The sequence below is a fragment of the Drosophila elegans genome, unplaced genomic scaffold (genome assembly GCF_018152505.1).
Source record: "Drosophila elegans isolate 14027-0461.03 unplaced genomic scaffold, ASM1815250v1 contig_512, whole genome shotgun sequence".
NCBI classification, from domain to species: Eukaryota; Metazoa; Arthropoda; class Insecta; order Diptera; family Drosophilidae; genus Drosophila; species Drosophila elegans.
In genome coordinates this window covers 395494-420254 of record NW_024545895.1, presented here as the reverse complement: position 1 = coordinate 420254, position 24761 = coordinate 395494, and the positions used below count along the sequence as shown (strand labels likewise).

General features: G+C 36.8%; 1 protein-coding gene across 2 annotated transcripts in view; it reads right to left on the bottom strand.

Annotated features, from left to right (window-relative positions):
- LOC108137349 (DEAD-box helicase Dbp80) overlaps positions 1-24761 on the bottom strand; it is a 225663-nt gene that overhangs the window by 35048 nt on the left and 165854 nt on the right. For both annotated transcript variants that reach the window (XM_041709788.1, XM_041709789.1), the window contains exons 9-10: positions 2330-2492; positions 2156-2269 (exon numbers count right to left, since the gene is read on the bottom strand). In XM_041709788.1, coding sequence (XP_041565722.1) covers positions 2156-2269; positions 2330-2492 — 277 coding nt within the window. The remainder of the gene's footprint in view (positions 1-2155; positions 2270-2329; positions 2493-24761) is intronic.

The following is a 24761-nucleotide window of genomic DNA, read 5'->3' as shown; positions in this document are numbered from 1 at the left end:
CAATAGCGCAAGTTTATCAGCAACTGGTAGTTGCCGTATTTCGAAGAGAATTGCCGTATTTCGACGATATTGTGGTCATGGGAAAGTTTGACGAGGACTTATCAGTCAGACTTATCGACGTCCTTTCTATTTCATCTAGGCATACGGCCCTCGGTAGACAAGGTCAAGTCCATACACTCCTTACCAGCGCCAACATATAAGAAGCACTTACAAGCCTTCCTGGACTCGCTAGTTTGTGTCATTCATGTTTTCTTACAATGCTACCATTGCAGAGCCATTGCATCGCCTTCTGAATAAAAGTTCTTCAAGGAAATGGTCGCAGCAGCATCATGAGCCTTTCACCAAGTTAAAAAAGGTCACCGTTTCGACCAAACAGCTTACCAAGGTGGACCTTTTAATGATTGAATGGGCAGCCAAACCTATTGTGAGCGCACATTCACGCGCATCATCCCAGAATTGTCAAAATGAAAGCATTATCAAGGAACTACATTTGGTGGATAAATATCGGGTATCGATTGCACAGTTATGCGCTGCAAAGCTTGTTAAGAAACACGAAATGAGCCACATAGATAAGAAGTAAGCTTGTGGGAATCCATTAAAATACCTTGGTCCCGTTTCCATGTTGAATTCGCAGGACCGTTTTTTTTTGGTCGTTGATTCTTGTTCCAAGTTCCTCGAGATTTGCGTTCTTTCGCCTGCTTTTTTCTACTCATGGAATTCCAGACGAGCTTGTTTCGGATAACTGAACTGCTTTTACATCCGATGAGTTTAAAATATTTATGAGCCATAACCTTATTCGCCATATCCGATCGGCACTTTCACCCAGCAACGAATGGCCAAGCTGAGCGAATGGTCCAATGCACATAGGTTTTCTTAAAAAAGATGGAGCGAGATACTGACTTTAATCTAGCCCTGGCCCGATATCTGCTCAGCCAACATTGCACACCACACTCGACTACGGGGCATTTGCCAGCAGAGCTGCTCCTCAAGCGGGAGCTCAAACTACTCGAGCGGCCGTAAATGGATTGAAGGTCGTGTATTTGAGCAGACTAAACCCATATCATACGCGGTAAATCTCGAGGATAGCAGTGTAGTTTGACGTCATCTAGACCAGCTTCGAGCTTGCGAGCCTACTACTCCGTCTACGTCTGTCGACAAATCTGTTCCCGATCCACACCCAACATTGCCGTTTTCGCCAATGCGATCTTTGGAAACGATTCAAGTGGAAGATCAAGACGACATCGACAACCCCCACAATACTATGACCCATCTGGGTGTCAGGGGGTATTGTGTATGCGTAAGTCGGTAGTTGTTCCCTATTTACTCTTCTCTCTATCGTCAGTCCATACGCAGTCGTCAACCAATGCAGATCTAACTGCAGCAGAAGTCAGGCCTTCCACAGGCACACGTCATCACATACTACTATTATCATATCATAATAATAAACAATTTAATATATGCTTGCGCATACATAAAAGAAACCATAAGAGTGCAGAAGCTGCACGCTTAGAACTTTCGAGACAGAGAGAGAGAGAGAGTGGGAGTTTAGAAAGCGGGAGATCAAGAGAGCGGGAGTGTAATGCAGAAAGCGCCTGCAAGTCTAGCACCAAAAACAATACTACGGCGTGGACAGACAAAGCACAAAAAAAAACAGCTAAAATTTTAAATACACAGAAAAGAAAACAAAAAAGTTTAAATAAATTGTTAATATAGATCACTATAGCGAACGGTTATATTAAAGTTTTTATTAATTGACCGAGTAGTAAAAAATGTTGTTATATCTCACAGCTGGGTTATTACAAAAACAATAAAAGTTCGGAGCGCACAAAAAAACACGACCGTTCGCTTTGCAAGTCAAACGAAGTCTGTCTCTAACGGCTCTAACGGATCTAACTTGCCTTACTGTAAAAATGTTACAGTGCACTCTTTAATAACTACACTGTGCAACAAGTCGAGGTCGGTGAAATAATACATTGGTGCGTTTCTATAGGTCTAATAAATCTCGGTGTGCTGACCACAACCTCATCCTTGGATTTTGTTTTATTTTGAAAAAATCAAATACCTTTATCTGTAAGGTCACAAGTCAGTTTTTTTTTTACCGTACCACCCTTGGCACTCAGACGCTTTCCAATAGTTGCAGAATTAAAGTACATACCAAATCGTCCGGTGCGGCCTATTCGATGTAAATATGTTTCGCAGTCAGCGTTGCCTCGCACATCTACCGGCAAATCAAAGTTGACGACAATTGTAACTTGCTCAATGTCAATGCCTTAAATTAAGATAAGTATTCAACGTATTAACATGTTTAATTTAATATTATCCAAAATACCTCTTGATAAAACATTTGTGGTTATAAGTACTTTTTCAAGACCAGAACGGAAACGATCCAAAACAGCAAGTCTTTGCTCAACTGTCAAATCTCCAGAAAGCACAGCAACAGAATGTCCATCCGAGGTCATTTTTGCTGCAAGCCAAGCAGCAGTTCTGCGCGTCTGTAGACGAAATATCAAATAATATTTAACAAAGTAATTAGTTTTTGATTTTTTTGTTATCTTTGCAACGCAGTGCTATTTATTTATGTGCTGACACACTAGGCGATTTTATATATATTATATCATAATGTGAAGTTGGCATACAGCGGTCACTCTGCGGATTCAACTTTTTGGTCTAAAAGGGTTTGAGCAGGAAATGTTAAAATAATCTGTGTGTGACAGAAAAAAAATCTGAAATATGTTTTATTTCAAAGTGAATTTATAAACATAAATGGGGCTTTTATCAACATTTAAAAATAAGAAATTCCTGCCAATTTCTGTAATTCTCGTTAATAAAGGAGCATACCGCATTCGTTGAAAAGTATGTAACAAGTAGAGGAAAGTTGGTTCAGCCCTAAAAAGTTTATATATTTTTTTTTTGGTTTGGATAATTAACCGAGTCGATCTCGTAATGTCCTTCTGCGGCACAATATTTTACCAATCGCAAAACTAGAGAAATGGTAGAGGCCAGTTTTTAGGCGGTATATGTATATTCGGTCTGTATAAATAATCACACCCAAAGCATAATTAGTGCTGAAAAGAACTACGAAACGATACGACGTCTTTATTTGTTGAGTTATAACTTCGAACGGTTTTATTTTATTAAGTCTCTGTAAGCAAATAACATTTGTGAGATTGTCATTCTAGTCTTATCTTTGGGCTACGCAGGGAGCGCATCTATTTGCCCTGAGCGGGCGCGGGAGAGCTATAGTTGGACTCCCGCACAAGTGCTTTGTGTAGTGTGGGAAACACCAACAGTGACATTAGTTTGAAGGCTCATGTGGCCTGTACTTACAGATTTCAAGTAGTAACAAATGCTCCCTTGCATGGTTTTGGTAACAGATCGTAAATAATGGGTTTAGATCGATTGACAAAGTGACACAGCACAGAGCTGTGGGATTATTATCTTATTTCTTATAACCCACGGAGTGGCTTGTTTATCCCTAACTTAGAAAAACACAGCTAGCCTAATAGCACTTATCGTCAAGGACATTCTGTGACCGCTCATAGGAAGTCGTTTTAGACTTGTGTTGTTTCATTCAAGTGGCTGCAATGTTTGTCTCATATTCCTATATTTATACGTGTTAATGTTTGAACATTCTGCCAAGGGCCAGCAAGATTAGAAGTGTAGTTTTTAAAATTCACATATGAAATAATAAACATTTCGTGATTGAACAATTATATCTGTTATATCTGTTATATGTTATATCTTAAATTAAAAAAAATAAAAAAAATTGTTTATCTTTTTGTTTTAATGAAAGTCAGGTTTAATTAAATCCGTAATTCTAAAATAAAACACATTTTTATATATGAAGAACTTACAAAATAAAATTTAAAAAAGAAAAAGTTACAATTTTTTTAATTTTTTTTTCCGTTTCTACGCAAACTAGTCCCTCAGTTTTAAAGCAATCTGCATGAAACTTTCCCAAAAGTTGTCTTTCTATTGCAGGTAGTATATAAGTCGGAACGAGCCGGATCGGACGACTATAGCATATAGCTTCCATACGAACAATCGGAAAAATAAATTTAAAAAAATTATAACTTTGGTGTTTTTTAATTTTTTTGTTAGTTCTTCGACCTATAGTAATGGTTAAATATTTCGGTTTAAATTTCATCAAAATCGGACGACTGTAGCATATAGCTCCCATAGAAACAATCATAAAAAAAAATATAAAAAAATTATAACTTTGGTGTTTTTTAATTTTTTTTTTAGTTCTTCGAGTAATGGTTAAATATTTCAGAATTACGGTTTAAATTTCATCAAAATCGGACGACTATTGCATATAGCTCCTAATCGTATAGCTGCCATAGGAACTATCGAATAATTAAGCTGCAAATCATTATAGCTTCAATGTTTTTAAACATACACGCAAGTAAATCATAATTTTAACGTTTTCAAGAGTATTTAGTTTTTGAAATAGGTGCAAGGGTATTGAACTTCGGCTTGCCGAAGTTTGCTTGCTTTCTTGTTTCATACAAGTTTTCTTTCTTTCAGTACAAAATGTACAAATGAGAAAGGTACAAAATTTGCTACAAGTTGCTAAAACCACAACTCACAAATTAAACCATTTTAAATGAAATAAAGTCGAATGCACCGTTGATGTAGTTTTTATTATATAAAATATTGTTTTATTTATTTTGAAAAAAACGGTTTGTTTTGTTTTTCCCTACTAAAATTGATATTTGTTCCTCGAACTATAACTGTTTATAACATGTTTTTTTTCGAAATAGCTGCTGTTATCTTATTCTAAGCCTGATAAAAAACAACCAAAGGTTTAAAAAAATAACGATCTTATATTTCCCTTGCTTTTTGATGTGTTAACAAATACCTACACAACTAAGGTCTTTTTAGCTTTTTGAATATTAAATTCAGCTTCTTTTAATATCCCACAGCTGCCACCACTGCCTACATCTAACAGTCCTTTGAAAGCTAAGCTGTCTAAGATGTTGTTAAAATTTTGTGCTTGACGGCCGAAAAAAATAAAACGCATAACCTTAAGAATCCACAAAAAATCGAATTTCCAATTAATTTCTGGCATAATTAACTTGTCCGATTAAGTCGGATACCAACAATAAGTTAGAATTAATATGGATTTTTCAATGAATTTTTTTCGAGTTTTTAAGGGTATAGTTTAACAGCCCAAAATTAAAAAAAAAAAGTGTGTCTGTCGAGCTCTTGCAGACAAATGACTTATCCAATCCAATTACTCATTATGACAATGTTAAATATTGATCTATTGTTAGTAAAATTTTGTAAAATGCACCAAAGTCGGTTGGCCACAAATCGAGATATAAAATAAAACTTGAAAAGACAGCTGTCAAAAACTTTCTAAATCTTTAAAAATAAAGTGTCCCAAAGAAAAAATTTTTAGTGATCCAGGAGTCGTACTCTACCAGAAATTTGTATTTTTGGCTTGGGGGTATTTCGGCTGTAAACTAGTGTTATTTATGAACATAGTTGCGTCTTAATATGGGGGATGGAAAAGTTTGCCCCAAGGGTATCATTGTCAACTAAATGCTATGTATGTTTAGCGAAACCTTCCGAAATTAATAATTTAGATACCATTTTTCGAATTTGGTTTATCTTTACTGGGTCATAAATACGTTTTGTTAAATACTTTTTGCACATTTCGTACAAATTGGAAATAAAAATGTGTCTAGTTAAAGATCCAGATAATAAGTTAGAATATGAGTTCAATATGAATTTCGAGAAAAATGGGTGTAAAGGACTTCCCAAAGATGGCGGTTGAGGATCATCCAACGACGAAAAAATTTCTGTAGATTCTTTTTTACGGAGGTTATAATGGAGGGTGAGGGGAGAGGTTGTTATATATGGGATACGGCTCCAATATTCTATGTTTTCTACCATATTGCTCAGATCACTTTATATATAAATTATGTTTTAGTTGTGCAGCCTCGCACTGTCCCTTGCCGCTGTCCGTGAGGGTGAAGAGTTGCGATCCAATTGCCACCGTGGCTGGTCCGGGGGAAGGGGTGAAGACGTAATTGCCACCGTGGCTGGCTGCTCATATGAATGTGCCGGGCGGTTGCCAATGGCTTACGAAGACTACGTTGGGAGTAACTGACTCCGTTGCTAACGGCCCTTAAGGCTCGGTAACCAATTTCAATTAATAGAATAAGTGTTGACGGCCACTGACGGAGTTTTACATTCAAGCCAATGCTCTTTATTAAATGTCCAAATTAAAACTGAAAACATATATGACTTTACGTAAGCTATGCTCGGCCGGCAAGCCGACCGCTCGTGCAGCAAAGTGCTGACACTAGCAAAATCAACATAACTCACCATACCGTGCACCGCCAAGAACCAGGTACGGCCCCTAAAGATGTTTATGCTGATTTTGCAACTAAACACTAGGGTGATCCAATAATCACCCAAGATCTGTATCGACTTATGATTACTCCTTAACAGTGTTAACATATATAAGGGTGTCAAAAAAGTCCTGCGGTATTTTAATTGAATTTTCAATTATTCATAAAATTAGTAACAATCAAGCGATTTAAGTCAAATAGTCGCCGTTTTGTTCAACGACTAGTTACCAACGATGTGCCAACTTCATAATGCCCCTCTTATAGGCCTCTTTTGTGGCCAACTTCCGACTACCAAGCTCTTTCGCCATGGATAGAAACTGGTGGTATTCCCTTGGTGCATGCAAAGGAATTTCCCAACCGAGTTATCGGAACTCACCAAAGATGTGTATGGCCTGGCAGTATTGGTCCGAATTGAGCGTGTGGCTATAGGGGAGCAGCTCATAGTGGATGGTTCCCTCCCAGTCCCACCGGCCACACAGCAGAACCTTCCTTGCCGTCAATCCGAGCTTGACCACCGCCTGGGCCGCTTCACCACGCTACGACCACGACCGTTTGCGCTTCATGTTATAGTAAGTGACCCAATTTTCATTGTCAGTTACCATCCGCTTCAGAAACGGGTCAATACAGCAAATATTCTGCGTAAATTCGAGTGGCACACACATATCGAAGCTTAATTCTGAATCCAAGGTTTGATGCCTCATGCCCAACTCTTGGCCAATGCTCGGCTGCTACTATGCCGGTCTCTCTCGACCAATCCAGAGATTTTGTCGCAATTTTCGACGACAGGCCTTCCGGAGCGTGGCCCATCCTCGATCACCTTTACACAAGAACGAAAACGTTGAAACTATCGTTGTGCGGTGCAAATGGAAACTGTATCGGGTCCATAAACAGCAAAAATATCAACAAGCTGGAGAATGACCCGTTGCGATGAATACAAATAGAACTACGCAATACTTTTTAGACACCCCTACATTTAAGCACTGTAATATTAATAACATAATGAAGACACATTTATCAAAAAAAACTAAAACTAAGTACGGTGCAAATATGTTGCAATTTTAGTTTTCAAAAAAGAAATAGAGGTTAAAATGGTCCTCTGGGAGAACTAGAGGGTCAATTCTAGATCAGTAGGAGAAGACCAAGATATATCTGAGAGATTAAAATCACCCAAACTCAGAAAGAAGAGAAACCAAGAACAAATTTAATAGCAGACAAATAATTGGGGTAATCAGGCTGAATTTTCTCCGATGCAAGACTGGAGTTAACAGCAGATAAATCCTTTTCCGACACTGAATTTAAAGAAGCGTCCGTTCTAGTTGACTCGGTTTTTTACGTTACGTTACTCACTTAGCAGTTTTTTATTACTAATTGTTGATAGAACCTCATAAAGCCAATCATCTCAAGTTCCATTACCCTGCAGGACTCACATGACCACTTGAGCCAAGACCGCAGGTCAATGTGATCCCTAACTCTACCAAAAATCCCGCACATTTAGCATACATGTTTGTATCGCAGACCCAGCACAAGGTTAATATATCTTTTGATGTAGTTGGAAGCTGGCAATCTTTTTACTTTATTTATAATAAGAATTAGAAGCAATAATGTAAATTATTGCGCAAAAAAAAGATTAATAAATAAATACCTCAGTCAGTTTGACACTGGGATCAAATGAAAACACAAAAATTTTACACACAAAAACACAAAAGTAAAAAAAACGCGTGTTTGTTTCCCGCTGACCAAGACGGAAAAGTAATGCAGCGGGCTATGCAGCAGATGCGAAGTACAAGGTTAGCACACTGCCCATAGCGCTGCCGTCCATTCTGCTCGTTGCTGCCGACGTCGGGCTTCTGCCCGGCTTTCTTGGAGAACATTTAAGATAGCATTAGTTAGTTCTTAACAGACTCGAAAGGAATCCAAACGGATTCCCGGATAATTTTAATAACAATAAACGGGAATAATTCCATAAATAAAACTATAGTTATCCAAACGGATTTCTAATTAATGTCAATTAACGAACGGGAGTAATTCCAATAAATAAAGATTATTAATTCTAACGAAATATAGTCTTGTATTTACTTAGATAAAGCTAATTTATGCCAACATTTCAAAAAATTTGATTTCATGAACTTTTGACATTTTTTAAAGACGCAATTTTATGAAATATTTAATAAAAAGTGAAAAAATCAAATAAGAAGAGATGCAGACAAAAGCAATTTGTGTATAATTTCGAAAATGTTCACCGGACCGAAGTTAAATTTTCTCTGTGTATTCTTAAATATAAATACATTGAGAAAATGAATTAAAAAAAACAATTTTTTTTAAGTTTAACTGTTTACAACTCCTTTGCTTTAGTTTTCGGTTTTAAGTATAGACTTAATTTAAAGGAGAGGCAGTTTTAAAGACTAATGTAGTCTAAAAAGTGTGCTATCTTAACCTTTTCATAGGAAAATTAAAATACGTTCACAAAATATGTATGACGTCATCATAAAGCAAAAATTATTATTGGGTCGATTATTTTAATAATATTACCGTCGCGTTAAAAGATGGCATTTTACAAAGATGATAAATACCACTTAATATTTTTAGTCGTTTGATTTTTTTCTTGATTTTTTAGTATCTTATACTAAAATGTGTATTAGGTCCGCTTTCTACTTTTTTTCTAAAGACAAAACATGCAAACATTTTAAATAATAAAAGTATCATATTTTAAGACAATAGGCTTTATTGCAGCTCCTGAGCCTTACTGGAAGAGAAATACCAGAAAAATAGCTTTCTGGCCAAAGTGCGATCGAAAGAAAATGTGTTGACAAGTGACAAGCAGTTTCAACATATAGTTTGGAGGAAAAATCCTTTGGCTATTCGATGTTGTGTGAGTCTGTGCAACTATCATTTCCTAGAGTTAAGTTATAGAATCCGACTCTTACGTCAATGATATTTTGACTGGCGCTGCCAGCGTAGAGGAGCTAAATGCCATTAGGTTTGGATTGTCTCATATTCTTCAAACTGAAAGATTTTAACTTCAAAAGTGGTTATTTAACATCAATATCAATTGCCTTTAAGTTTTAAACTGACACTGCTGACATGGGTCTCGAGACACAAAACGGAACATACTACCAGTGACTTGAAAGTTTAACAAGTCCTACAATAATTAAAGGAAAAATCCTATTGCTGGAACTTTGGCTTTATAAGTTAGACGTAGAGGATTTGATTCCGATGCATTCTGAAACAACATGAAATTTATTAAAATTTAAACATTCTCAATTGGATAAGATATATTTTCTGCGGTTTGTGTATACCGATCTCCGATGGGAGCTTATGTTGCTTAAATCTTTAATCGTAGCAAAGCTGCAAAGGAATGAACATGATCGTTGTTGACTTCAATTCCCGAATTAGCGTAGCAATTAAGCACTCCCATAGGCTTGAGTTATGTTTTCTCAACTTCTTCCAAATCTATGTCAAGACCCTAACAAAGGTTATTGGAAATGATCGTGTCCATCTTCTTTGTGGACATTCGTTTCGAATAGTGTAGCGGTGATTAAAGAAAAATAAAGTTTTTGATACAGACCAAATGCTTTACTAAATTCAGAGTAAAGGACGTCGGACGTCTGTTTAAAAATTATTTTTAAAGCTATAAAGTGAACTCCATAAGGCTAGTTGTGATTGATCTCCTTTTCATAAATCCATTAAACCGTGATCTCCTTTTCATAAATCCGTGAAGACACGGAGAAAACACTGATTTACAAAGGTGAGAAGACAATATTTTCAAAAAGCTTTGAAATAGCCAATAACTTAGATATACACCTTTCTTTCGAAATATGTGGAAGTTGGAAGGTTTCATGTGATATGGTGGGCAATTTAAAAGAATTTAGCTCAGAGCTTTTGCACAATATATAAGCACGCAGCCAGGAATTCCATTGACCCTGGTAAATAAACAGACTTAACACATTGAAGATCTAATAGCAGAGAACTGTCGTTTAAAGTGTGACAGAAAACAAAGTTCGACTTGGAAATGGTGTAAGAATTAGGCTGCGTCGAGGTACATTAGCTTGTTCGAAAAAAAGCCAAATAAATTGGCTTTTGCTTGATCTGTAGTTGTAGTCGTGTTTTCAAAAGATGGCGAGGAAAGATTAGATTTAGGTTTACGCTTAGTGTTAATCATGTTAAAAACTGCTTAGAGTCCTGGGAGAACTAGACCCTTCAATGGTTAATTTTAAAAACACTAAGCATTAAGCACGGTGTATCTTGACCAATCTCTTAATAATCTAGAAAAAACAGGTTCAGTGGACTTTACGTTTCTAAGGTGTGTCAGTTTTTTGCCAAACCAAAGTGGTTTGTTAGAACACACAAAATAAAAAATGCTAAGGGCATCAGCCAGTGTATTTCTTAAGTACAGATTGGATTAATTAGAGGTCAGAAATAATATTATTTTGCCTCAGAAAGTCTTGCTTGCGAAACAAACACTTCTTAAACTTTTCTTATTTTTCTTCTATTACGGAACCCGTGCCGATTGTTACATCGATTGTAGAATAAAATTGATCTTCAGGTTGTGTAAGTGGTCCTATTCTGAACAGAAACACGTTGTTACAAAGCACAGAACTATTAAGCGATTTATTTAATTACGAACACGGTTTACTTGGGATAAAGACAAATCAAGCAACCCTTCAATAATATCATGTTGTGCTATATATAGTAAGACTTTCATTTTTCTTCTGTGGACCAAGTAACTCCTTTCTAAAATGTGAGTGTTTATGTAGCCCTATATATCAATAATCAATAATAATAAACAAAATATAATGTACGTCACTGCAAATTCTATTCAAAATATTAAAATTAGTTCTTGCTAAACCAAAAAGTTTACCTCTTTTGACTAGTGCATTTATTTTAAGTTATATTGTAATTTTAGAAGATTATTTATAATTATTTGATATGGGGGGGCATATGACTCAGAATAATATCCTGTTTTTTTGTAAGATTTATTTTACACTGTGATAATAATCCGCGTTGCACAGTCGTGTACAGAAATTGGTCACATTTTTCACATTGATAAGTTGCATTCTGAAAAAATTCTCTTATCGAAGAAGAAATTCAAGCTTTCGAGATATTTTTGCTAATTCATCAATGACTTCGTCTGCTGTGATTATATGCAGCTGATGCAGCGCCGCGGCACGCAGTAAACTGAGAGGCACTGTGACTGACTGAGGTATCACTTGGAGGTCCGTTAGAAGCGCTGGAGTTATCATATTTTCCACGAACCCTCCTGATGAACAACAAACCGGCAGGCAGACGCCAAAACTGCGTAAATCCTGGGAAACGCAGCGACCGCTGGCAATCTAAAAGATTCAAGGAAGAATTTGTCGGTTGACAAGAAGTCAACAGTATTGAACATAACTCGGGCATTCGAAACTTTAATATGCTGTACTGCACAGCCATCGCGTTAAAATGTGTTTCAATTTTGAGATTATATCATCTTATAATTCTCAGACCCAAGGGGGGGGATTGATACCCCCGATCCCCCCCTATCTACGCTACTGTCACTATTTACGGCAGTACCTGAAGATCGGGTGCAAGCTATCCAACCCGTGAGACCAGGCCGGTTATGGCTATTATAAACAATATTTTCAAACTCTGCATTTTAATTTGTCTTTGCCTTTGGCTTTGAGGACCGATCTTGGTTCCCCAGCTAAGTTAAACAAATCAAAATTAAGGTAAACATCAGCTTTCCTTTGATGCCCAATCAATTGCGCCTTTTGCGTTAAGAGTTCCGACCAAATTGTATCGGTCATCATAATAGAATTTCACAATGAGATGCAACAGTTTCTTGTTAAGCTTTAAAGCTAGACATAAATTGAAGTTCTAAAGCTAAAATAGAAAAGCTCATGGACGAGGATCATTCGATCAGATTAAGAAATGAAAAGTCAGTCATATTTTGATCGAGACCGCGATCGGTTTACAAGTATTTAAAACTGTCTTGCATTAATTGAGTATTAAGAATAAACGTTTAACACCCGAGTATTAAAATAAAAAAAAAAAATTTTAACTGGCGACCAACGTAGGCCGGGTCAAAAAAAGATCCAAAAATTGTTTAATGAAAAATAACTCATTTTTAGTGGACAAATTAAAAAATTCTACAAAAGACACAACAAAGTCACAGTCGTTAACAGCAATTACATGGAAATTAATAAATGAAAATAAAGGTGAATATTAAACGAAAAAATACAAGAACACAAAATAAGTAAAACAACGGACAAAATAAAATAAGTTTAAAAGAAAACGCAAAAAATTATTAAAAAACCAGAAACGCATTTAACTAAAAAATTTTAACAAACAGGAACTACCAATAACGAAAACTCAACACGCTGAAACAAGAAAAACTATAGAAGGAAGAAAGGGCATTCTCTAGCCATCAATCTTCGCTGAATCCAGGAAAGAATATCAACCCACAACCTCACAGAAGGAAGACCCCATCGGAACAGTCTCGTGAGGAATTAATTAACAATAATTAAATATTTAGGATTATAATATAAGATCAGGATATTGAGATTAAAACTTTAATAAAAACAGTAAGATAGATTCGCGATTTAATAACTAATATTAAGAAACAATCTGGAATAATATAATAAATAGCTATGGTGAATTAAATTTAACAATGGCAACCGGAAGTTCAGCACAGGCGGTTTAAAAGTGGATTTAATAAAAATATTAATAAATGTTTAATTGAATGAAGTGAGCAGGAAAATATAAGGTTTAGAAGAAAGGTTAGTCACAGATGCAAACACTGTGGAGGATTATAAAATACAAGCAATCGACCCAATTATAAAATGCGATACAACACTTGAAGTGGTAAAATCTTTACCAAAATTCACCAGGGAACCAACACAATATGTAGGTTAGAAGGAAGCTGCAGAAACTGTAATGAGTCTTTATAAAATTCAAAGTGAACAATATTTTATCGCCTTAACAATTTTACGAAATAATATTATGTTGCTCTTACCAATAATGGCATCTTTTTTAAACTTTCAAGCAATCTTATCTAGATTGGACTTTATATATAGCGATAAACGACCAATACATATTCTCGAGTCAGGACTAAGTATCCTCAGGCAGGGACAAATGACAGTTACTGAAAACTATTACGAAAAACAGTCAACTATTATCGCTTTTACGCTGGTCCTTCGTATTACCAATACAGTTCTTTGGATCTCGTCACAGTCAGCATTTGGAAAGGTGCATACATCGGGTTGTTTAGGACCTTGGTCCCTTGACTGTCGGAAAAACTGTGGCCAATTTATCCATTCTTTAGGGCTTGGAAATGAATTTCGTGGCCATATTTGTTAAATACAGCTTCGTTGGAACCCAATGCCAATTACTGGCATTCGTAGTCTCCATGTTTTCTCCAACATGGTGCATTAAAAAGACGTAAAAATTCGAGGATCCTTCAGTCCGTCCAATATATGTTTTCATCAGTCATTATGTTACATGTGTTACTGACTTTCTGAGATAAGCGCGCGCCAGTCAAAGCGGCGAGTAGATTTATTCGGGGTATGGGAAGTGGCTTAAGAGATGCCACTTTGCTTTTTGCTGCGACCAATGATTAAGTGATGTAATTCCCCTATCGTAGGTTGCATATCCGAACTCCCTGGCGTCCACAAAGGTGTGTAGTTCGATGAAGACTGCTATATGGAGTAATGGCGTGTAATGTCGTGGGACCTGAACTGTTGCGGCTTGGGAAAGCAAACCTTTCCACTTTTCCCAAATAAAAGCTGAGGTACCGGTAAAACGTTGTCCCATCTTATTCCTGTGCGCCAAATTTCTTGTAGCAGAATTTTGATGCCTATGGTGAAACAGAGTAAAAATCCCAAAGGGTTTGGTTGGCATTACTTCTTCAGAAAGGACCTTTCTTTTCATTCGTGTAAATTTGAAAAAATACTTAAAAATTTCAGTTTATGGTTCCCAAAACATACCAAGGACTTTCTCTGCATCTCCGAGCTCCTTGGCCGGTTCTAGGGTAATCGAGTCACCCAGCAAATGCTTCAGAACTTCGGGGGAGTTAGACGCCCAATTCCTTACATTGAAGCCTAATGCGGCGTGTATGTCCCGAACCTCTAAAGAAACCATGATTGCTTTGTTTCGTCGGCCAGACTGTCTATGAAGTCGTCGACATATTGTGCTTCAGTAATAGCTGCAAAGGCTCGTTCACTCTTCAGTTTATACTCCTCCGCTTTCTTATCTAGCTCGTAATGAGCAATGCATGGAGCGCAGGATATGCCAAAAGTCATTGCTTTCATTACAAATATTCTTGGGGCTCTGGTTTCTTTGTTAAACAATATAAATCGCTGAGCGTGCAAATCTTCTTCCTGGATACGAATTTGGTGGAACATTTCCGCAATGTCACCGCAAACTCCTTTTTTCCAACCCGGAACGCCATCAAAACTTCAGTAAGGTGATGCAAAAGGTCGGGAACCGTGATCATGCAATCGTTCACTGACTTTCCATGAGATTTAGCTGCTGAGTCCCATACAAGCCTAACCTATTCTGGATATTTGGGTTGTGAGTGATAAATATCGGAAGGTACCAAATGCTCATGCTCATTTCGGACAGTCCAATCTTTTCACCGCGCTTTTATAGCTTTGTCTTGGTAAAATGGGGCTGTTGTGACGCCATAGGAGACCAACTTAATAGTGGCCATCAACTGTTGTGCAAGTACTATCCAATATATGTAGGGCCTTTTCGTCATCGATTGAACGAAAAGTGCTTGGAGACACAGGCTAGTGTAACGCCATAGGAGACCAACTTAATAGTGGCCATCAACTTTTGTGCAAGTGTTATCCAATATATGTAGAGCCTTTTCGTCATCGATGGAACGAAAATTCCTTGGAGTCACAGGCTTAACATGAAAGCTCTCTTTATCGGTTTTATCGATTTCTTCCCAATTACATTGACAGTGGTGCATAGATTATGCGGTCTTGGCGTTGCCGGCGCCTTGTAGTACCCAACCGAGTGTACACTTCGACGCAATGGGATCGCACCAATTTCCTTCTCGTAATTTGCGAGGCACAGCAAACTTCCAATTATTTGTGCCAATCAGAAGCATTGGTTCAGCACTTGAATAAGACTTTAAGGGTATTTCCTTTAGGTGCGGGTATTTGGCGGTTAACTTACTTACGTTGACAGTCAATTTTGGTAGACCAAGTTTATGACTGTGTGAACGTTATTTATCCAGTATGTTTTTTGGAGGTCTGCTCCTGAGATTTGAATGTTAAAGCGCACAAAGTTACTTTCCATTCTAGGGGTTTGATTAGCCAACTGTATTTCATTCACATCCTCCGATCCCACACAGCCTAGTTGAGAAGCAGCTTCTTCCATGGACTTTAAGGCACTTAAAGCAGAGTCGATTGTCACGAACAATTAGCTGCTTTTCCTCATAGGGGAGATTACGAAACCCTTCGCACTGTGCGATTTGATGCTGTGTACTTTGGCATTTGAAGCAAGGCGTATTCTCAGAGCTGTTAGCGTTTGGAGGTTCATCCGATTCGGTGTGTTGTGGCCGTCCGGTGTTGTAGCTGGTGTGAGCGTGTAAGTTATTTGGTTTTAAGAACAGCGTTGAAACCACAGTGGAAGCTGCTTCGGCGATCTTGTATAAACTATCACTAACAGCCTTTACTTTTCCAATGGATCCGTCTTTTGGGTGAATTGCACAAGACAATTTATATTGATTTGGGAGCCTGTCAACTAACTCCTTTACAAGTATAACGTTGTTGATGCTAGCATCGAGTTTGCATGCTTCCATCGTAGCGCAGATTTTGTTGTCCAGCCTGTCCTTGTTTATAGATATTCTTCTCGCTTTGTAGAATCCAAAAATTTGATCAGGGCGGCCAAAAAACGTCTTTAATGTGCTTTAATTGGGCGTTTGAATAATTTAAACTCGTTTTGTCAATCTCGACCTCAGCTACGTTGATTTGCTACAAGTTGTTTTTCACGATCTGCATCGGATCCGGATAGCCTTTTAATTGTTTTTTAGGAGCTACTGAGATAATTTCTAGGCCCTGTGCGGCTGCACTTTGCGGTACCTTACTGGTGTTGTCTACATCTTTAATAGCGTTGTTGGATGTAATTTACTCGCAAGTAGTGCAGGCCCAGCCTTTAAGGTTATCGTCACTTTCCTCGCGCACGCAAGTAAAATGATAACAAGTTTTGCAAGTTTCACATTGCACCCAAATAATATCGTTATCGCGATTGAACATTTTCGTATTCTTGTAATCGATTTCACAATTGATCTTTTCTTTGACCTGTTGGGGGGAATGTATTTACTTACATAAGCTATGCCTTACTCACAGCTTTAGTGGTCAGTTGGTTTCAGTTAGTTTTATCATTAAAGCGATAAACATCTAGACGGCATCATGTGTTCAAAAATTCTTTTCTGCGGACCTGTCTTGCTCTTATCTTCGCAGTTAAATTTCGATCAGTAGTGAATTGTAGTAGTAGTAGTAGTAGTGAATATGTGAATTTTGTATGTATACGAGTAAAACTGCACTGTGTCTTTCGCTCTGTTACTGCGGAACTGTACTGTTCTTATATATAGTCAGTAGCAAGCTAATGATTTTTTTTGCATACGCGGAACTTAATTGCTCGATACGCATATAGAAGTTTAATTTTTCTTCTTTTCACATACACACTATACTTAAAATACGTATATTAAGTTTTTTTAAAGAATGTTACAGACGGCCATTAAAACGAAGCTTCTAACAGCATTTGATTTAAAACGATGGTTTATTAAATATTCAAAATTTATTCAAATTTATTCAGTTTTAAAAAACCTTTTCTCGTCTCGAGGCTCGTGATGCAGCTGCCTCTCTGCGTACTAGTTGCCTCTCTGCGTGGATGCACATCGATTGATATAAAAATGTATTTTTCATTCCATCGAGATTCGATAATTTATTAGAAAATATTTATAAACATTAAAATTATAATTAAATTTCAAGTTGCTGTACTGGGGCGGTAACAGGTATACTAAATTAAAGCAGGGGTGCTCAAAACTTCCTTTAGGCAGTGCATTTACTAACACAATTAAAACAACACTCGCACACAAGTAACGGAGTCAGTGAAGAGTCAAGAATAAAAAACAATTTGACGATAAAAAAATAAAATTGTTGTTGCCTTGCCTCGTTCTTATCAGAAACGAATTGGACCATAAGGAAGAAACGAAAAATTGTTAGTGTATAGCAAATTGTGCAAGCTAATATATTGCCTAAGCATTTTGCATTTACAAAAGCAATTGTGCTTATTGTGCATTATAGGCGTGAGCCTATTTATTTATGTATTGGTTCCACTGCGCATTCAGACCATTCCAGACTTCTTTATCCTTCTAGAAACAATTACCTTTTTTATTTGTTCCAAACTTTTTCGTAAAGATGAAAGATGACGGAATTGTTCAAGAAAATAAAGAAAATCCATATACTTTAAAAATAGCGGAGATGAATCGACTTTTTGATAATGGTTTATATACGATCAGTTCTAAAGACATGTAAGTTTGTAATGTAATTTATTGTAATAAAGTAATGATTTAATATTTCTGAATTACGGTTTAAATGTTATTAATATCGACTCCAACAAGAAAAACAGGAAACAAAATTTAAAATAATATATCTTAGTTGCTTTTAAATTAAATGTAGATGTTTATATTGATTTAGTTAAGGTTTTTTTTATTTCTGCATTACGGTTTTAATTTTATGCAAATTTGACGCATGTTTACGCATAAATTCGAAATGTAGTTGATTTAAAGGTTTTTGATTTTCTGACATTTTCCCCGCCAAGCTGGTGATTCATAATTTCAGCTAAACGTCATACCCAGGCAGCGTTAGCTGGTTTGAACTGAGAATAATGTCCGTTTTTGTTGTTTAATAACTTTCGAAGCATTCACGCTGAAAATCTATTTATATTCCAAAAGTTGAGGAATCTCAAGAGCTATTAACGTGAAAAGTTAAACAAAAATCGAAAATAACAGTGTTTAAAAAATTTCAAAGTAAAAAAAAGTTAATTATTTTTTTACTTTTTTATTTAGAGCTATTATGTTAAGGCAACGTGATTAGCATTTGACAATGCCTTTTTAGTATAGAAGTTATACCCGCGGAAAGTCCAGCTGTTTTAAGCGATTACCCGCTAAATTAGCTAGCGAGATTCCAGAATTCTAAAACATGTCCTTAATGGATGATCGATGGAGAAAACTTTTGTATTTTTAAAATATACAAAAAAAACATTTTTTTAATTACTTTTGAACGGAGCATCGGATCCAAGCAAACTGTGTTTAAAAATATAATATTTTACCAATAAATTCCACTTAAAAACATTTTTAGTATTTCACTTACACCGCCCTTTCTCCCAATCAACCAATCAATTTTCCTAAACTCCTTCATTTACCGATACCTTTCAATTGGTTATTACTCGTTACTCGTTACACGTTCTTGGTGCGCATCGTCACTACCTGTTCAGTCGTACAGTGATTCCCACCAAAATCAATCGGAGTTTAGGTGGCGAACAACATTGCCGACACTAGAAGCTAAGAGCGTGCAGCAGGCCCACCCCCTTCTAACAGTTAATTTGTTCTGTCTGCCGAGTAGCGGCAGATTTGCGGCAGATCTGCGGCAGAGGACTTAATAACTCTATAACTTCAAAAATAATACCTCGATTTTAAAACGACATTCCCGAAACACACGCACAGATAGCAGATGTTTAACATGTCTCAGAGTGACATGACAGACTTTGGCGCTTCTACATAGGGTCAAATTCTCTCCAATTTTCAAAGCCGCGTGCATTCCTTTTCTGTGTCATTGTAGTGAGCATGGGCACCTCTTAGTTGCGCAGAGTAAAAAGCAATCGGTTTCTCCTTACCTTCATTGTCCTCCTGAAACAATACAGCTTCGGTTCCGCTTTGTCTAGCGTCGCATTATATAAAGAAACGTCGTTTGTGTCGACCGATAGATATTACCGAAACACACACACACAGAGTCCAATAGCTAAGGTCAAACAACTTTCAGAGTTACGTCTGTCGCGATTTGTGGGCTTTAGAGTTGGCGTGGCAACATTACTAGAATCTGCATTCTAAGCTTTATAGTTTTCAAGATGTCGACGTTCGTACGAACAGTCAGACGGACAGTTGGACAGACGGACGGACATACTTTTCGACAAAAGCAGAAGTCGCAGTCGAAGCAAATGCAAAAATCAAAAAGCGACAAAAATCAGAAAGTAGCTAAAGTCGCTGTTTTTTTTGTTTCATTGCTGCTTTGCTGTTTTTTACGTTTATGAGCGTAAGTCAGAGCTGCGGCAAGTATCAACTTTCGGAGGTCGTTGGAATTCGCAGTCGACTTTTGCCCAACACAAAAAAAGTTATTAGTTATTATTATTCTGAAACAAACTGACAAAAAGATACGGAAAAATGTTCATTTTGAGATGTACAAAACAAATATTTTTTTAAATTTGCGTTAGCGAGGTAAAGATCTACAATGATCTACAGTGAAGTTGAGACAACTCACCAAGTCGGGGCTATCTATCTCACCACGTAAAAGGTTATAAGTAAAGACAGTATCACGCACCGTTCTACGGTTGGCTAAAGTGAATAAATTAATTAATAGCAGTCTACCACTACTCCAAGAGCGTAGTGGTGGTTGAACTCCGTTTCATATATCCTATTTGACACGGAGATATAACTGGTTTACAAAGGTGCTGCAAATATGGAGTTATAATATTTTCAAAAAAAAACTTGGAATAGCCGACCAAATAGATATACAATTTTTGGTATTCATTTTACTAACCATCGTGTAAAGAGGAAGAACAAATGACTTTTTCTTTGCACAGAGCTTCTGCGCAATACCTAAGCACGCAGCCAGAAATTCCATCGGACCCTGGCGAATAGACTAAGATCTAACAAGAGGGAAGTTTCGTTTAAGGTGGGGCAGACAATTACTTGGAAACGGTGTAACAAAAAAACTGCGTTAATTTAGCTGAGGTAGAATAAGTTGTTTAAAAAACAAAATCGTCTATTGCCTTATCTGTAGTTGCTGTCATGTTTTCGAAGGATAGCGAGAAATGATAAATATTAGATTTACGCTTTGTGTTAACAAAGTTATAAAACTGCTTAGGGTCCTGCGAAACCGGAAGCCTACAGCGGTTTTAATAATTTGTATAACACTGAGCATTGGGCACGGTAAATTTTAATTGAGCACTTTAAAATTAAGAAAAAAAGATTGAGATAAGCTTTTGCTAAACCAAGGTAGTTTGTTGGAGATAGACGGATAGTACCACGGAACACAAGAATTAACAAAGTATTTTTATTAAAGCCATTATATTTCATGACTAGAGACCGAAGCAATCGAAGCCAGATATAACTGATTACTTTTAGAAAATGACTTAATAGTGGGGTTAAAACTGCGAGTAATGCGAGGAGAGCAACTCATCTTTAGCGAAAACTATCTGTATCTACTCTGAAACTATAAGACTATAAGCTTGTTATGCTGTCTTTAGAGTGGCACATGAACGACGTCATCTCGTTCACAACATTAAAACCAACGACACAACAGAACTCTTTTGCCCTGTAAAGTCAACGCACTTAGTCCCTTGATCAGCAAGTCACGTTTGACTGATCAGTCCTTATAAGCATGACATGTCCAATTTGCCAAATATTTAGTTAAAGGTTTTCGAAATCGTTAAGTTTAAGCTGCAAGAAATGGGCAATTAATGAAAGAGCATCTTTATCGAATAATCATTTTTTAGATGAAGCTCATTTCCACCTAGTTGGTTACGTCCATAAGCAGAACTGCAGCATTTGGGGAGCCGTCTTAAAAAAAGCCAATGCATTCACAACGAGTGACTCTAGTAGTAAGTTAGTTAGTTAGTGGACAGGCGGCATAATTGGTCCGTTTTTCTTCGAAAACAAATCAGGAGTCGCCGTAACCGTCAATGGTGACCGCCATCGCGGCATGCCGAAAGACTATCTTCCACCGAATGGGAGCGGAACTCATCAACGACATATAGTTCCAGTACGACACATCTAACGTACATTCGAACATCTACGCGGTACGTTCGAAAAGCGAACTATAAGCCGAAATGGCGATGTCAACTGGCCCCTTCGCAGCTGCAATTTTCCCCGTTGGACTACTTTTTGTGAGGTGCCGCCAAGAATAAGTTCTATGCCAACCATCCAGATACGATAGAAGACGAGATTAAAGTCACCATTGGGGCCATTGAGGACTATACTATCAAAATTGGGATGAAAAATTGAGTCGATCGGATGACCTACTGCAAGGCCTCCAAAGACAGCTAATTAAAAAAAATTTTTTTTTTTAACCCACCGGTTTTTTTTTTGTAAAGCCATTTTTAAAAAGGAACCGCTAAATCGGTCACTCTGCACATGTGTTTTAAGCTATTTAATTAAAAAACGTAGTAGTAGTTTTCATATAAACAAAATTCTTTTAAAATAAAATTTATATAAAAAGTGAAATTTTTAAAAAAATATTTAAAACCTTTAATCGTAGCAAATAAATTAATTTTACGTTTAAACTTGAAACCTTGGTGTGAGAAAACTAGTCGAGCTGTTGTATCTTTTATTTATTATTCCCCAAGTTTACATCTGTGAGCTGCATTGTTGTCATTATCACAGCTTATCGGCAGCAACTCCCTATGAAAATGCTATTACTGGACTTCGCTCAGTTGTGGTGTATCAGGCTTATAAACGCATCATAGTAGCCGGGCCAGTCAGCACACGCACCGGATTTGAGAGCTTTGTGACAGTCTACTTGCAAATTCACTTATTTTAATTAAGCGGGAAACTCGGATTCGGAAGCCATGTTAACTTGTGAAAAGCCAGCATTCGCAATGCACATCAAACTATTTAACTTTTTAAAAGTTAATAGCTTGTCTCACACTCTACCCGCTCACTCTCCCAGTACTGCTTAAATACTGCCTCGTTAAGCTGTCGTACTTAGGCAGACGCGGTCTAACGGAACTTATTTACCCTGTCGTTTGCAGACTGCTCTCCCTCGCTCCGCCGCTCTTTCACTTTCACTTTCTCTTTGCAGCTAATGTAATGTTGTAAATTTAAGAGTCACTGTTTTTTTAAATTATCCCAAAGGCTCGTATTGTTTAATGTTACAGGGTAACTGACAAAACGTCATTCAAAAGAAAGGAACCAAATAGATTTATGCAGCGAGAACATAATCTGAAGGAGCGGTGTAATTTTAGTTGATTTATAGTTTTTTAATTTTTTGGGTTTAGAACAACAACAAAATATGACAATTGAATTGCTTTGAGAAATTGGAAGCTTTACGGAAGTTTTGTGTGTAGTTCAAAACTTTGAAATTTTGAAAATAAAAAAAAATAATTTAAAATAATACAAAATATTTCTATTTATAACTGACATTTTTTATAAATATATTTAAGGGTTGATTGGCAAAAAGTGTACATAAAATAGTCAAAAGTAAGTAAGTACTTTTTTCATGGAATTTTAATTTAAGATACAAATAAAATAATAGCTTAAGAGAGCCCAAAGGCTTTTATGTTTTACCGCTTTTGATTTTACGATCTATGCGAAGATCGGATTCAGTAAGGACTCTCACGAACAGCAGTGCTGTGCATAATAATGCAGTTTAAATATTAATAACAATTAAAATTTCGTATCAATCTTATTCATGGCGCCCGAGCAGTGACATCGAAAAGTTTTGCGCGGATTTATTAAAAAAATCATTTCAAGACCGCTTAGCTGCCTGCTAATTTCGGCGCCAAGACTTGTAATTTTTTGCATTTTATTTTAAAGCAACAGGCCAACATCGGTGGACCCCAATGCACACTCGAAGGAAGTGAGTACATTGTATGACCAGAGAACCGTGTCAAATTAATAGTTGATCGCTGCAAACAATAGGTTTCGCAAGCGAAACAGCGTTATCAGTGCCGTTCAAACATAACATTAAGTTCTCGCTGTGTTTTCCTAAGTTTATTTTAGATTTGATTTTAGACAGGCCGCAAAGCGCCAGTGCAACGAACTGCAATTGCTTGTGTTTTGACTTTGAGGTGTTCGTGCACTCTCTTAATTTCGTTCTCGTCTCTCATTTCTTGTAACGCCAAACGCTTTACACTTAAACAAATTTGTTCGAACCACCTAGAAACATAACCAGTGGTTATGTTATTATTATGTGATTATTAACCACATAAGTACATATAAAAACAACATAAATAAATAAAAGAAGATAGCTGCTCCTCGGTGCAATTAACTAAATTATTATTATTCAGAGTATAAACAATATATAGGAATATTTAAACAATAGGTTGACTTTGATAACTAGTTATCAAAAATAGAAACCATTTAACCATTTGCTAGCATGCCTTTCTGACGAGGCATTGGGAACAATAAAAGCTTTTCGAGCCTCAGATGCAAATTATAAAGAGACATTATCGAGTTTAAAGAGAGTCTATGAAAACAAGTGTTTAATTTTCTTTAAAACTCTAACGCAGTTTTTTGAAACCTCATGAATCACAAACCCTTCTGTGTCTGCCTTAAAGTCAATAATTGATAATGTGAGTGCAATTTCGCTTATGTCCCTTGGGCACGAAAAATATGTTGTTGATGCGGTAATTATTCATATAGTTTTGTGAAAAGTAGATACGTACAGTTAATCCAAGTATAAAGCACAGATTAATTATGATGAACTGCCAAAATGGTCAAATTGCGTAAAGGTTTTAGACCGACGATATCAACATGTGTCAGCCGAGGAAGCGTCGAGGGTAAAGGGAAAAAGTTATTCGGAAATGCCCTCTGGGAGCAAGGAATTCATATACTTGCTCAAGAGTCAATAATACAAGTGATCCAGAATGTTCAAACTGCAGTTCTAATCATATCACATAGCGGGATGCCAATTTTAGATCGTTTTAACTTTGCCAAAATGAAGCAATTATGTATTAATTATCTAAATGCGGGACATCGAGATTGTTTATTTATTATGCTCACACGCACATCACACTCAACTTTATCGTTATTAAAACACGAGTGAGCCACATCCAGATAGAAGCTGGCAGGACCAGCAAGGACAAGGTGCTTCTACAGCTCAGGCTTCTAATTAAGTAAGTAATTCCAGCAACAGGCGTTGTAAATGTATGCGATCGATTTGGTCAACTCCATCGGGCCAGGGCTTTATTAGATTCGGTGTCGCAAGTTAACTTTATGACAGAAAGCCTTGCTCAGTTATTAAGAATGACAAAAACAAATAAGTGCCTTACTATCACATCAGTAGGAGAAACAAGTTCAATTACCAGAAGCGCGGCCCAATGGACATATTCTTACGTCAGAATTGTGGAAGACAGAATTCCACAAGATTTGTTGTGTAGTGGTCAATGAAGGTCCTTTGCTACAAAAAACGC